Source organism: Ptychodera flava, unplaced genomic scaffold (genome assembly GCF_041260155.1).
Source record: "Ptychodera flava strain L36383 unplaced genomic scaffold, AS_Pfla_20210202 Scaffold_36__1_contigs__length_1797346_pilon, whole genome shotgun sequence".
NCBI classification, from domain to species: domain Eukaryota; kingdom Metazoa; phylum Hemichordata; class Enteropneusta; family Ptychoderidae; genus Ptychodera; species Ptychodera flava.
Genome location: NW_027248358.1, coordinates 792,202 through 808,336, shown reverse-complemented (window position 1 = coordinate 808,336; position 16,135 = coordinate 792,202). Strand labels below are relative to the sequence as shown.

Genomic DNA, 16,135 nt, shown 5'->3' with positions numbered 1-16,135 from the left:
CACATCATGGATTTGATGCACTCCGTAGTAGCGGCTGCTCTTACAGGGCAGTTCGCGCGTGTCAAATCCACTTTGGTTGCTTTTACATGGCCATCTTTGGAACTCTAGGAAGTCTCTACGGTCATCAGATCAGACAAATTGACAAGGTCCATCTTGACCAGTCCAAAACACGAAAATGGCATTGAAAGCCATTCACGAGGCAAGAACATCATAATGCGCAAACTGGCGCTTTCGACCAATCACGTGCATCCAAAGATTAAATGCCTTCTTGCCAGCCAATAGCCATTACGACATAGAAAATCAAGCCATTTTACTTGACCAGTCAGACTAAAACAGTTTCCTTCAACGCAGGTGCATTATACCACTCCGTGTCCCTTATTCATATGCAGATTTGCGGTTGACCAGAGCCCTTGTCCTACTTGTCTGCGATAGATCATTCTCTCCCAAACACGCATGTCAGGTGCATAATGACCTTTTTGAACCTTTCAACGTACAATGGGTCGCCCCATTCCATTGTGGGTGTTCTATCGAAAGTCGACGATTCATTGGCACAGTAATTTTCAAATTTTAGAGAAGATTGGCCTGTTTTTCGTGGTATAAGTCGTTAATCGCACCTCGTCGGTGAGCTGTTACAGTTGTAAGTACCACACTTATGGTAAGGAACTTGTAAACATAACTCGGCTTTCGGCCTCGTGATGTTTACATATTTCTGACCATAAGTGCGGTGTTTACAACTGTAACAGCACATCTACTCGTGCGATTAACTATGCTAATTGTCTATTGTAACGGGGAGAAAACTTGAATACAGTAAATGTGAAACCTGGCGACGGCGGACATGTGTGTTTGTCTGAAATAAAAATCAAACATGTGAAAGACGAGACAAACCAGCCGACCAACCAACCAACCAACGAACAAAAACAAACAAACAAACATACAAACGTTCACATAAAACAATGAAAAGTAAAATGAATAGAAAAGAGCGATTACCTATTTACATCTCTTAGAGTAAGCTAAGGTCGTAATCGGAACCAAACCAATTGTGTTGTACTTAACTGCGTTTATATATGTTAAAAGAGAACTTGGAATATCTATAATAGTAGCCATGTCAGACCAATTTTAAATATTGGGAGTAGAGCATTGGAATGAACTTCAATCTAAATATCTCATAGAGGGGAACAAAACAAGCCTTGAATGATCAAGATTGGACGAGTAGTTCCGGAGATACAGCTACTTAAAGTGACAAATTTTCGTATTTTTTTCTGCCGTTCATGAAAAGTTTTTGACTTTTTAAATTTTAATGAAGTTTTGATGTCAATATGTCAGAAAAAATACATAAATAACTTTGATGAAAGCTTAAAATGTGTTGCAATATTCCTTTTGAAACCAATTGTGGCCATTTATGCTGAAAACACTTATTCAAATACAAATTATATGCGGTCAAAATTTGACTATTATCTAATTTCATCGACCGTAAAACCAGTGCGTTCACAGAAAAAGCCAAGTCTACCTAATTAAATATGCAAAAATTTAATATCTCGATTATTCTTCCAAATAGAGACATAGAATTTTCAAATTGTAGGTTTTCAAACATGCTGAATTCAATGAAATCATTCAAAATGATGTCTGATCATATCCTATGTAGTTTCCCTGCTCAGCCTTTCAGGTATGCTAATTTATGCAAATTATAACATTTCAAAAAGATTTATTCATTGTTAGTTTCTGTAATTAGAAATATGTCAGCTAAATGGGTACCTATAATCATTGCTGCCAGACTAGCCCATAAAAACCACTCATGGTGCGCGATGTATGCATTCTGCCACTAAATTTTGTTTGTATTTGTTAACATTAAAGAAAGTAACATTTTGTTCAGTTTACGAAAATTTACCAGTCCCAAAGCATCTTCTGAAGTAAATTCTGAATCGCAGTGGTTTCAAACTTTACAAAGATATGAGTAAATATTTTGTTTTTACGCGAATATACACTCATCCAAACTGTCAACGCAGTACGCGATAGCGTACACACTGGCCATACTCAAGTTACAATGTCGGCCATGCCAGTGGCTGAATAGCCAACACGGCAAAACAAAGACACGTGGACTACAATTATTGCAGCTATGTCGACAGCCAACACGGCAAACAAAGGCCCGTGGGCTAAAATTTTTGCAGCGGAAATGTCGATAGTGGCACTCACGCTACCTCCCGATCGCGCTCAACGTACTTGTTGATTAATTTTCATCGAAACCGCTCAACAAAATTTCATGAAACCTTCGAATCTTACTAAATATATACTAAATTTTATCATCAAATAGCCGCTCATACAATATTTTGCTGGCTTGAGGTCAAGATTTTCGATCGAAGTTCTTCTTTCAATTTAAAACGATGACAACATGTGAATATCGCAACATCGGGGCTTTGACGCATTAGAAAATTATCGGAAGTTTCCAACAAGGGGTCATACATTGAAATCGGCCCATACGTATTAGTGAAATGTTCTATTTAATATAGGGGTCGCAAAATCACCCTTTTCTGGCAATCCGCGCAAGAGAACGAAACCCAATTTTCAAATTTTTTAAACTTTTTATAAGTTTTATTTTTTCGATTTTATTTCTTTACAAATGAAAGAAGAAGTTTTTTTGACAATCTAAATGAAGTCTCATAAGAAAAACACATCATTTATTTACAAGAAATATGCCTGTAAAGTTGTGACTTTTTACGTGAACTTCACTCGGCAGAACAATATTCCGGGTGTTTGACATGGTTAATCTATATTTCAGCTATACCATGTTGTTTCTGAAACACGTCAAAGATGTCGTACCTGATCGTTCGGAAGAATCATTTTGGTGTAAATGTACATGAATATTAACATTATAGACAATGAGGGGTAAGAATGGTACTTGCAGTCTTCGATGGCACAATTGCTACTCACGTCTTTCAAGTTTTGACATTTCGATCTTACATCCAAATTCCATCTACTTTTACTCAGTAAAGCCAGTATATTTGCATACGTTATGCGTTTAAGGAGGTAGCGGTAGTTGAACCATTTCAAGAACTCATGCACAATCGTAAAGCACATAGATATAAAGAAGTACTACCCGCTACATAGTTGTACCTAGAATACCTGTTACCCCTTATTTCAATCAATAACTCTGAATCCAGTGACTATCTCGCTATAATTTGTCCTCCAGAATTTGAGATTAAAGACAACTACAGAAACGGCGTCTTCTGCTTCATATCTGGACATTTTACTTGAACTTGACTCTAATGGTCCCCTTTCTACTAGGCTATATGGCAAGACAGATGATTTCAACTTTAGTATAATCAATTTTCCACACCTCATCAGTAATATTCCACTCTCATCAGCTTATGGGGTATACATTTCCCAGCTTATTCGTTATGCAAGAGCATGCAGTTCATATGGTGATTTTGTAGAGAGACACGGCCATCTCTCTTACAAACTGTTAGATCAAGGTTACACCACAGCAAGACTTGTCTCAACATTGAAGCGCGTTTTGGCAGGTATCACAAGCTGATAGATAAATACAATATGTCTTTTAGACAAATGATCATTGATGGCATCGGTGACATGGGGTCTTAGTTAGTGACCTACCTATCTGACTTATTGATTGATATATGGCGGGTGCCACATGTGGAGCAGGATGCGCTTACTATTTTCGAAACACCTGACATCACTTCTTGGTCTTTAGGCCAGAGGTCCATATACCTTTCTTTCATGAATTTGATTTTGTTTGTGCACCGTCTATTTACTGTCTGTTCTGTGCTTACGAATTCTGACCTAGTGGTATTGGATTATGGATTGGTATGATTGCGATTATTTTGAAAAGCATATGTACAGTGGTGAATTTTTAATTATCTTCAGTTTGAACGATATCTTTCATATCTCAATGGTTAAAGATGCATGGAAACAGTAGGCCACTTCAAGTGCAAACTTTTGAAATTGACAGGATTTGTAGTTTAACAATTCTGATTATTTGTTCATTCTTGTGGTAATCTTTAAAAAGACCATGCGATTGTTCTTTTAGTGGCCTTCTATATGAAATATGAAGACCTGATTCGTTTTACGACAAATGTAAATCGGTGAATCTTAAACGTTTATAGGATGGTGAAACAGCAGCTTCCATTGCCGGCGGGAAAGCTTCTTGGGATGAAGAAAGTAAAAATATAGCAAGATTATTCCTGGAATATCACTATGACAGCAACAAAGTAACTAAGGCAAGTATCTTAATGCATTCTCTCTCTGTCTCTCTCTCCCTCTCTCTGTCTCTCTTTTTGCATTAATAAGGATGAACATAAGGTAATGAACAGAAGACAGAAATATGTGTAGAACCTAAGTCATGCAGAATGAATGAAGTTTCGATACTTGTATTCCATTATATTAAGTCAACTGATCAAAACAGGAATAACAGCATCTCAATCATAAATGTGTCTGTATTTATCGCTATCCATATTGTAATTTGTCGGTTAAAGATGCACCTTCTATGTCTGTTTTCACGCTTGCATGTAATACCTCTTATGTCGAATATAGACCGAAAAGTTGCCGAACAGGTATATGTTACGCACATTGTGCGTAACAGTAAAAGTCTATAATAAGCAGAACAATTTTCCTTGTTTACATTTGTGTGTCTTCGACCTTTTAAAAGGACTTCACAAATGTCACCAAGGCAACTTTAAAAATGTTATTTAATTACCAGTTTTTAAAAATTATGTTAACATTGTTGTGAAACTCCGTCGTTAGAAATATTGATAAATAATGAGTGTGTAAGAAATACAAATATCCACAGATATGTCATGTTCATATTCGATATTTGACAGCACTGAGGGACGAGCGTACCAACCCATGTTTAATTGTAGGAGAGTGCGCATAATTATAAAACGTATATTTCATCAGTGTATATATCATTGAACCTCATGATTACTTTTGCTGTTTTAACTCACAGCATCTACACATGAATGTGATTGTTATGCCACGTGAACGACATATCTAAAAGTGCAGCTAATGTACACATATAGCCTTTCAATCTAAAAGCAATGTGTGCAAATGCAGTCAAACCTCGATTTTTATTAGCCACAACTCTTTTTATTACATTGTCAAGTTTATATCAGAATTTATCTGAATATAATAATGTTATTCCCGAACGATTTATGATACTTATACATTGTTTATATATTTTACAACGTCAGACTGTCCTTGGAAACATCCACGATAGGAACACCAAGCTTCAGTTGTTGAACTATCACAAGGTAATAATATAAGTATGTCAAAACCAGGTCACCAAGTACCAAGAAATAATATTTCATATTTTATTGGCATTTCAAAGTCACACTTTAGTGAGAATGTTATTCAGACAATGTCCATATACCTTGACATGTGTGCTACAGTTAATATCCGCACATTGGTAACTTATTAGGTTTAATTTTAATTTGATAAATGACTGGTCTGGTTTGTATATTCTATTATTGACGACAATTAATTCCATGGGCTTTAGCACCGAGAACTTGACGTCAAATAATCATATTATAATTTGGAAGACATTCAATAATCATTTTTATCTAATGATCCCCTGGTTAACAATGTTTCCTATTTTGTATGCATATATTTATTTTAAAGGCTAAGTCTAATAGGTTAGCATTTATTTAAATTTACTATCGCTTCTTAGATGTATCGCCAACAACAAGAGTTTAACGCTCTCATGAACGAACCAGGTAAAAAACGTAATATCATGAAAATCTTACTGTGTGGATACGGTGGTAATGGAAAGACAACACTCAAACATGCGTTGCAGCGGGTAGGTGCTATGATATATTTAATAATACAATGCCACGTAACGTTAAAAATAGATACAACTAGTCCCAAGTGGTCCAAAATGTGACGTCACAGAATATTTTAGAGAGACTATTCCTCTTAAAAAAACAGTATTTGAAAAACTGCCCAGTCAAATGACAATTACGCTTAGATCATCCGCAGCTTTGAACAACAGTAAAATAAGTAATACATGACGAGCAGCCAGCATGAGTAACGAGCCTCTCGGCAATATTTTCAATTCCAACAGCGTACAAACTTAAAAAATTCATTAATAACAATGATTCAAGTAACACCATGGACGTAGTACGATATTATACGGACACTATTGCTTTTTCTTGTGAAGACATCGGTACAACTATTCCCGCTGTGGAGAATCACCAAGTAAACTTCTTATAATGTACCATTTAAGTGCCCATACATCAAAGCCTGTGAAATGAAAGTATAGAATAGCATGAATATTTGGTGCGTAAAACACCTATTACTTTGTCTCTTTTTGGGCGATAGTGCCTGTTTATCACCCTCTGTGGCCTTTGTGGCATGAAACATACGGGGGATGTGTCTTTGGTAACGCACTGCCCGTTGGGGTGTTAAACTGGCACAATAACTCTATAATGACTAGGCAAGATGTGTTTACTTTAGAACATCACTTTGAGTCGGCAAAAGACATCAACATTATTGCTCTCAAATGTCTCATAAGTTGCTTAATTATTTAATTTGTACATGAATACCATGTTTAGTGCTTCTCCAAAAGCTAATATTGTTCACAAGCAGAAACTACAAAGAAAGTCAACAAGCCTGACTAAAACGGGTTACTATTTAATTGTAATTTTACTTTGTCGCCGTGTCTTTATTAAATAATTGCATTTCGCTTCCTTACAAGCTCGTTGATAACATACTAGTCGAAATCATGATATTTCTTACTAAGCACAAAGAGTTCAATGTAACGCAAAAAAAAATGTTGATATTCTCTTCTCAGCGTTTCCGTTGGATACCGAACGATATTATCTAGTTTAGAGTGTATGGGAAAATTTTTGATGCACAATGCACACATTTTATGTGTACAATAAAGCTTAAAAGCAGGGACTCTTAAACTTTGACAACAATTTTATAAACAGTATAAGAGTACTGGCTCAGGTCAGGCCATCTTTCACAAAAAATGCACCAGTAAGTACATTACAAAACCTGTAGTTGCTCACTATCTCATATGCGTTTACAGAGCTCATTGAAGCAAAACTCTTGCAACGCTCAAAAGAAAAAGCTCCATCATCAGAGAAGGAAGAGTACGAACCAACGCCTGGTATAGACATGGCCACGGTTAACATCTCCAAGGCTGGAAAATTCGGCATATGGGACTTTGCAGGACAAACAGAGTACTATGTAACCCACACATGTTTCTCTCTGCTGAAAATTCCATCTGCACTGTTGTCTTCAAAATCACTGATACACCTGAGAAGCAAAAAAACGAGGTGAGTCCTGTCCAGATGAAATTTCCTAATAACAAACATTGTGGTAAAAACACATCGGCAGTGGATGTTGTTGTTGTTTATTTATTTATTTATTTATTTATTTGTTTGTTTGTTTGTTTGTTTAACAATGTCTGTCTGTCATCTTAGGAATGAATAAGTGAGCGGGTTTAGGAAAAAAAACTTGAAGTGAATGCAGTGTTGTAACTTGATCGTCCATTGCAGTGTCCATTTTGTTGCAGCACAAAATAACAATTTTCAGGGGTATTAACATATTCTACTAGTGTATTTTCTTTACGGGCCTGTTTAAATGTAACTTGTAAATCTAACCACGCAAAAAGTTCTTTCTTTGGAGTATCTTTTACTTTATATCCAACATTTATACAGAAGGCGACCATTTTAGTGATATAGTCGGATGTGAGTGGTTCGTTTATTTCTATACTCTATATATTTCGCTAGTTTGATATTTAAAAGCGTCAACATGAAACTTGTAGTATAGCGATTCTGTCATGACGCACTTTTGACTAGGACCGTACTCTTAGAAGTGTAGACGCCATAAAACACAGTGTGTACCTTAACAATGAATGGTGTCCACCAATGATTATTGATATCAATTATCACAATATTGCCGCTGCTACTCGTTTGAATGTAACAAACGTTCCATATTTCCTTCTTTAACCTTGACTAATTAGATTCAAAAATGTAGTGCTTGGCCTAAAGCGTCGTTCACGGGTATGACGAGGCTACACTTAATAACGCACAGTATTGCTGAGACCGGTATTTTCTAACTTATGGTTCCAGACATGAAAAATCGTCACACAATGACTACCATGCGGCCATATTTGATTGTATCGTGAAACAAATTGACATGAATATATATGACATAGGTGATATGGCACATTGTACCGGCTTTGAAAGAAACCGATCAACAAACGTCAGAGGAGAGCCTTGTGACGGAAACATGGTCATGGCCAAAACACTAGTCTCCCCGGACTATGTAGGTGGGGACTAATAAGCTAGAGCAAGAAGTACATGTTCATTGCTCTAATTAACTTATCCTGTACATCATATTTGTCAAAGGTCATCCCATGGCTCTCTTTCATCAAGGCGATCATTACGAAAACTATTGCAAAGGGCAATTTTAAACCCACAGTAATTCTTGTTGCGAGCAGGGCAGACCAACTGACAAGGGGAAATCGCAGGCAAGGTAAGTTAGTTATTATCGACAACACAATATCTTAATTTTTACGATAGAAAGCATATGATCTTTAAAAGAGTCATTTTGCAGTTAAAATTGAACAGTAACTTTCAATGTTGTATATAAATTACCTTTGTTCATCAGAACTATGCACCCGTAAAAATCAAATATATGTACCACATCCAATAGACATATATTATACCACATTTAATCTGATTCACGTCCTTCAAATTAGAGTTGGAATTGTATAAAGTTAATGACCATTGATTTCATTGCAGAAAAAAATAATTTTCATAAACACACTTCGATATATATCTTAAGTTGTTTTTGGTAAATGATTTCATCATGGCTATTTTGTTTAAAAAATCATCAAGGAATTCCTGAATCCTTTTACCAAAAAAACCCAATTCCATTGACTAATAATGAAATCATACAGTCTTTTCACTAAGCTTTTCAGTGTTTCCCCTGTTACCTCGTGACACCTCTGACGATAACTCACTTCAGAGCCCTTAAATTGGGTCAATATTTGATTTGTAGCTGACGCTCTGTACAGAGAAATACAGGTGGAAGCTAAAAAAATGTTTGGTAAATATCTGAATATCCTTGACGAGACGTTCATACTGAATTGTCATGACTCACAACACAGAGATATGAACAGACTGCGGACATGCATTAAACTTGCAAAGGTATGTATCGATAAAAATGGCAATATAATTATGTAAAATGTGATACGTTCAATCTTGATGGGTCTTGAGATGACATGAAATCTTAAGCAAGCAAATAATGCTATTTGAAAGTGTTAATCGAAGCACCAGTAAAGCTAACGTTTTACATCTTTTAATATTTTGTTTAAAATGGCATCCTGAATATGTGAAAGAAGACCATAAATGATACTGAATTGCATACCCAGCCCGCCTAAAAACGTGAACTATTTACATTTAAAGAAGTGAAAATGCCTTTTTGTCTGGACCAGAAGTCAGGCTTTGTTAACACACGAACTGAAACGTAATCCCACCACTGCGCATGCTCAACCAAATCTAAGCAAGTTTTACCGTGGCTTCCATAGAAACATTTGCCCTTTCTATCAGCCTGGTTAATCCAAACTTGAGACTCAGCTAAAAAGAAAATACGGGGCAGTTATACATACGTAAATGTTTACAGATTGTTCCGACTGTAATAAGCTGTCCCAACGTCCTAAACAGCTAAACTAAATATTGTGGCAGTCGATTGTAAACTTTATGCACTGCATTACACGTTGTCACCGATCAAGTTCTGTTGATACACGAAAGTTGAATGAATTGAGAGAGAAAAACATATAGAGATTTAAACTTTCAGTGCCTCACCGTCGTAATCATTCAAATAGTCATTTCTTCCATTATGAAGTATATGAAAATTTCGTTGAAAATAATTTACGGGACTGATTATTCTCCGTCTACTAAAACAAATTTAGGACTGCCTCTCGGTTACGGGTGTACGATACGCTATCAGCATATGCAACACGTACAATCCATCAACTTTGCATATCGTTGTCGCAAAAACGCTCAGAAAGGAACAAATTATATATTTAATACAGTTCAAAAGTCTTACTTAGCAAGTACTTCCCGATCATATCGAACCTAACGGGTATCTTCATCACAAAGACTACCGTAGTACAATTACCAGCGAGTTGCGATGGAGCTCCCTGGCATGGTAGGAGTTTGAACACAAGAGAGAGATCGCGGCCTCACTGCAAACCCTACCCAATAGCATTGTCGCCTCTTGGTTTGATTACACAAATTTGGCTTACAGGTGCCAAATAACAAAATGCAGAATAACAGCTCACCTGATAACCAGTATCCTCCATAAAGTATTGATCAATCTTTCATGGTAACCATGGCAGTATGGTATGGTTAAATTTCCAATGGCTATTGAATGGTTATTGAAATATAAATTTCAGTGATAATGTAAAAGATGAATTCACAATAGGTCAGTTGGTTCTTAGATCCTGTGCACTAATAAAGGTATATGTCGAGAGCATTTCTCCATGACCAACCCTCTCCTTCCACCTCTGGTCAACTGTAGAAAACTAATGTGTGACATCATTAATGCCACTGTCGATCCTATCTTCACTGTCGCTGGTGCCATTGAGTACATGAACAACATTATCATTCTCATCATCACTATCTTCTGTTTCATGGCCACTATTGCTGGTAGTGGCAACTAATTGCATTATTTATTTGCTTTGTGTTTAACATGTATAAGAGTAAAATTAAAATATACATTGTGAATTACTCATTATGTCATAGATGACAAAACAAGTGAGACAAAGAAAACAAACGTTTTGAGCACCCCTTTATAGCTTTCAATTTTGAATGAGCAAGGTCGTAAATACTGAGGGTTTTCTTTGCTTGCTGCCCAAGACCATCGCCTTCATATGTCATTATCTGCATTACATACAGTAGTCTGCCAAAGATGTTGCTTAGATTTCTCAATAACCTTACCACTAAAGAGACAATCACCTGAATTTTTTTTGAAACTAGCTTAAAATCAGTGTCCAGATTGGACATTCCAGTCGTGCATAGGTCTCAGCAAAACCAAATCCCAATTATACTCGAGGGGAAGTACATACTACACATCGAACTCAATGAATTATAGTGCCGCCAGAAAATGACGGCTTGTACAGCGGAGTTTACATAGTCTTAAAGGCGGGTTACAATATAACAAGATGTGTTGTAATCTAGGCTGTGGGCAATTTAGGTTGTCCAAGGTTATCCCGATATGGTTTCGGTAAATTAACTACACAATATGATTTATTTCCACATTATTATTCTAGACAATGGATATTCCAATTACAGTGTGCCTTCAGTCGTGGTTAGGTAGAACTTTGTTGTGACTGATGAACGACGGGATTTTAGAATCTAACAAGTGTTTCGTTGAATTCTATTTAAATGTTATTAATTTATCTTAGAAATGAAAGCTGCTTAGTGGACAAAATGCTTGATATGCGCTTAGCATATTTATGTATATTGATGTATGTGGAACACAATATTAATCGCATATGCAACGTATACTTTTGTATATGGAACATTCAAATATCTGTGCAGATCATGAATATATGTAATGCAGATCTTTGCACACTAAGTGTACACTGTATATTTGCATTTTATTAGTATACGTACATGTATACTTAATGTATTTGACACATGTACAGAATCAATATATGTGTATATATTGTTGTATATCAAGCATTTTGCCCAGTGGCTGTTAGGATGATTTTATCCACGTATCTATGTACCAATACATTTTTACTAATCAAATTTTTACCTATATCATTGTAGAGAAAGGAATTTGTACCAAAAATATGTGAAGAAATCAGAGGTGAAAAACAAGGATGGATTGTTAGCACATTTCCAGTCATCAAATGGAAGACATATGTACAGAAAGTGAAAGCGATGAAAGCCTCTGCCGATGAAGAAGAGATTGGATCCATTAGCGATGAAGAACCATTGAAGAACGTCACGAAATTCCTACAGTACTTAGGCGAGGTAAAAGATTTACATTGCCAATTTAAATAGTATTTGTAATGTAGTTGGAGTGCATGCATGTTATATTGCCAAAGCATTTTGAATTGTCTTTCCAGGCAATAGAGTCGCCCCGGTTAGTAAAATAAGCAGTGTAAAATATGATGGAAGTCAGCCATCAAACACCCAATGCAGAAAAAAGAAGTTTTCAACAAAATAACTTGAAAAGTTGTAGTAAAAGTCGAGTTCACAGAAAAGCCCTATTGTCAATAAGGAATAGAATAGAGTTGTAGTGCAATGTGTACGGCTAGAAAACCTAGAATGGTATTCTGCAAATCATGTAGGGCTTGTGTAACAGATGAAGGTAACCACGCAACGAAAGCCAGATTGTCATAAATACTAGACATCTACTGTTCATCAAGGATAGTCTATTAATTGTCTCTATTACCCCTTGGTAACTCTTCGGTCAATAACACGATGACATTATAACTTTTAAAAGCATGCGCACATTATAGTTTCTGAATATTGTGACTAAAAATGATCATGCCAAGGGAATCCTTGAATATTAAATTGTGCCCTAATCTTTTTCGAGCAAAGCTACAATGAATTGTTTTTTCTGTGTTTGCAACACTGCCAATAGCAAGGCAAGATGGTTTTGAACGTGTATTTGCATTCTTGTATCCAGATACTTTACATCCAGAGCAGTTTAACACGAGGTGGCGATATCATCGTATTAGATCCTCAATGGTTGTGCACCAGAGTGATTGGTCCGATGCTGGCTCCAGAGATGTTTGTTAAGTACACAAAGCGACTCACAAAGAAGACGATATACTCGAGGCGTGACATCGAAACAGTTTTTCAGGACTTTGCCGATATCGACTCGTTGATAGACCTTCTGAAAGAATTTGAACTATTATATGAGGTAAATGTGGATTCGCCTGGAAGCAAAGATATAAGGTACGTTATACCTGGCATGCTACAAAATGAAATGCCGAAGGATCAGTGGGAAGTGGATCGAACGAAGAACATCTACTATGGTAGAAGATTCCAATGCAGAGATGAGACCGATAGCTTCTCCCCCGGACTATTTCCACGACTTCAAACCAGACTGGAGAGGCATTTCAGAGAAATGGATAGCCCAACAGAAGGTATCTGGAAAAATGGCATTAAAGTATGCAGCAGTGTTGAGGGTTTAATCTACATGACGAAAGGATGGAGAGCTATTCATCTTTGTGTACGAGCAGAGAAGGAAGATGATATTGGCAAATGCTACATGATGCTGGAATTGGTTACTGATGATGTGTATGATGTCATAAACATATGCTGCCCTGGCACCAATATCGACGTTCATATTCTGAGCGCCAATTCTCTGAAAAATCACAGTGATCCTGAAACCGTCAGCTACTACACCTTCGACCAGATCATAGAAGCAGAACAAAAGAATAAACAAGTGCTAGACAAAAGAAAGACGAAATCAGAAGAAGTGAGTGATTTACTCTGCAGAGGGTATGATAATGAAGTTCTTCGAAGCCTTGGATATCAGAGTGATGTCAAGTGGATGTTGCAAGATACGCTAAAGGAATTTTCAATTATTATGGATCTAAGGAGGGGTTTCGAAGGTGACTACAGAATGATGGCTGAACTGATGGGTATCAAATGGGCTGAAGTTGAGTCCTGGGTGAGAACAGATTCTGACAAATCTACTACACAGCGTATCTTATCAGAATGGTCAAAGCGGTGGGCATTGCGAAAACATGATGATGGCATGTCATCTAACGGTGATTGTATCTATGAGAGTACTTTTGCAAACCTGGTCAAAATCCTACGCCACAAGGATTGCTGCGTAGATATTGCAAGGATAGAGATAGAGAAGATGTTCAACAAGCTCGGGATGTCAATCTCTTTAAAGGATGTACCAGGGACAAGTAGAACAAAGCCTGACATGTAAAGTGACGGTGATAATACTTTAAATCGTTATGCAGCAAACGGACAATGGAATACGCATTTTAACCACGGAGACAACAATGCTAGTTTCCGTAATCTAACATGATAATGTCAGATGGATGATTAGTGGTTTCTAAATTGGTATTATATTCAAAAGACTTGGGACAAGAACACAGAGCAATCACATATAAAAATGGTATGAGTAGCGACGAAGGTAATGGGCAAGAATGAAAGCCGAATTCAGTAACACTGCATAAATTGTGCGAGTGCCCAACTAAATGTAAGAACATAGACATAAATAAAGTGCAGGGTCTACTGTAATTTCTACCAGATAAAACCTTACGTACAGAACAATATCATAGATCTAAAGGTGTTTTCCCCTGTCATTCCACCTAAGTAGGCTTTTCTAAGTCTTTTGAAGGCTATGGCATTATTGATGACCAAGTTCTGAATCTTTCAGTCTGTTTATGAAGACCTTTACAGTCTGAGTAATTATCCTAAGACAGTGACTTTCATTTTGAAGAGAGGTATGGTCTGGTCAATAATCAAGAATGCTACATGTAGTTTTATTGGCACTTAACGCTTCTGGCTGAAATATGTACTGCCTTATAAACAGGCAAAGGCTATATCAGACCCTGCTAAAAATACTGTATCAATTGAATTTGGCTACATTGCTTCGAGACTTAGGTGCTTGTGTTTCGATCTCTTTTAAATGCATTTGTTTAGCGTAATGTTATTCTTAAATAGATTTGTTGCAGGCGGGACGTTTGCAACTGCGTATCTTACTTATGATAAATGTGTCAGTATATACTTTGCTATATAAAAGGACAAGGCGAGATGAATATGTAGTTAGCACGACAGATAATGTCAACCAGTTTTTTCTCTTAATTTTTCTGACTATCAGTTTCAATACAATAACATGCCAAACATGTTTAACTTCTATCACGGTTAATGTAAGGATCTTGCAAGTTGCAATGATTTAACTTTAGCCCTCTGTTGCTTTTCGCAGATAATTCTATATAAGCTTTGTAGTTTTTGTGTTTCTTATGTGCTGATCTTGGAGAGGAAAAATTCCCAAATTATCAGAGTTATCTCCTTTTCAATACGTAACCCTTTGCTGCTTTTTGCCGCTTTTTGCATACTAAAACATTGTTGTTCTTGTTATATATTCTTTTTCGAGAAGAAACAAGCGCTATTCTCAGTTATCTTGCTTTGACTTCAATATTGAGGCATATGGACAGACACAAAGTTGCATGATCTATTGCTACCATATTATGTTATGTAGAGTGTAACATGCTTCTTTAAATTTTTGAATTTTTCAAATATTTTAAATTTTATTCGTATTTGATATACGTGACACATCCTTAGTCAGCATCAAATTCATTTAGATTATGAATGTCAAAGTTATTTTAGGGAAACATAATTAAATGTATTATAAAAATTACCAAAGTCAAAATGCATTCACATTAAATATGGTAAATAAATCGATGTTAATGCAAATATGTTTATTGGCTATTAAATAGAAACTAATAAAAAAAATAAATGATGTAGGAATTTCAAAACTATTGCCCGTGTGTATGATGTGTTGTCATTTAGCCGAAGTTCCAACAGGCTACTGCCATTTAGTTAATTGTCAAATTGACTTTTCAAAGTTTTCCAAAAGAACATTTGATTACTTTGGTATTTGTGATTTGCTACCATGACTTCATGGACGAATGGTTCAGTTAGATTAAAAGGTGTGTTTCTTGATAAATGTGGACGCAATTTTGTTCGTATTCATTTCCGCATTTTTGCATTTAAATACTCCTCATCTTTTGTTTCTGAATGTAGATCCTCGGTACATGTTGATGACGATATCATTTTTGTTTACTCCACTGATCTTTTCGTACAAACATCTAATTTAAAATCGAATGAAGGGGCGTTACCGTAGAAGATTGTTCACATCAGTCACAACAAACCTATTAACTGTAGTGACAGATATTTCAAGGGTGCCGATGCAATGACTTGTCACCTGTAGTGTAACCAGGTTTCTGTGCGGCCCGCAGTCAGTATGCGTGCGTATTTTACTGGTCACTTTAAGGTATAATGCATCTAATAATGGCCTGTCGATCACACATTGCATTTTCGGCGCGTTTGAAGTAGATAATCTCATTTGTGAATTTCAAGACTCCCAACCCTTATTGGCTCGCAAATTGTCTGACAACCTTCCG

At 36.4% G+C, this 16,135-nt stretch overlaps 2 protein-coding genes across 2 annotated transcripts in view; both read left to right on the top strand.

The window, feature by feature from the left end:
- Positions 1–7,286, top strand: part of LOC139127769 (26S proteasome non-ATPase regulatory subunit 10-like) — a 534,262-nt gene extending 526,976 nt beyond the window's left edge. Inside the window, exons 10-13 of the mRNA XM_070693649.1 lie at positions 4,116–4,229; positions 5,199–5,258; positions 5,675–5,803; positions 7,037–7,286. Of these exons, the coding sequence (XP_070549750.1) occupies positions 4,116–4,229; positions 5,199–5,258; positions 5,675–5,803; positions 7,037–7,123 (390 nt within the window). The 3' untranslated portion in view covers positions 7,124–7,286. The remainder of the gene's footprint in view (positions 1–4,115; positions 4,230–5,198; positions 5,259–5,674; positions 5,804–7,036) is intronic.
- On the top strand, positions 7,046–15,687 carry LOC139127768 (death-associated protein kinase 1-like). Its single transcript, XM_070693648.1, has 5 exons — positions 7,046–7,286; positions 8,364–8,490; positions 9,019–9,167; positions 11,799–12,005; positions 12,667–15,687. Exons 1-5 carry the CDS (start codon positions 7,167–7,169, stop codon positions 13,927–13,929), a joined length of 1,866 nt encoding a protein of 621 aa, XP_070549749.1. The 5' UTR covers positions 7,046–7,166; the 3' UTR covers positions 13,930–15,687.
- The last annotated feature ends 448 nt before the right edge of the window (positions 15,688–16,135 follow it).

Coding starts and splice junctions, on each gene's coding strand:
- LOC139127768 (XM_070693648.1), top strand. CDS start 7,167: ATGGGACTTTGCAGGACAAACAGAGTACTATGTAACCCACACATGTTT. Junction 8,491..9,018: donor AAGGGGAAATCGCAGGCAAG/GTAAGTTAGTTA, acceptor TTTGATTTGTAG/CTGACGCTCTGTACAGAGAA. Junction 12,006..12,666: donor TCCTACAGTACTTAGGCGAG/GTAAAAGATTTA, acceptor TCTTGTATCCAG/ATACTTTACATCCAGAGCAG.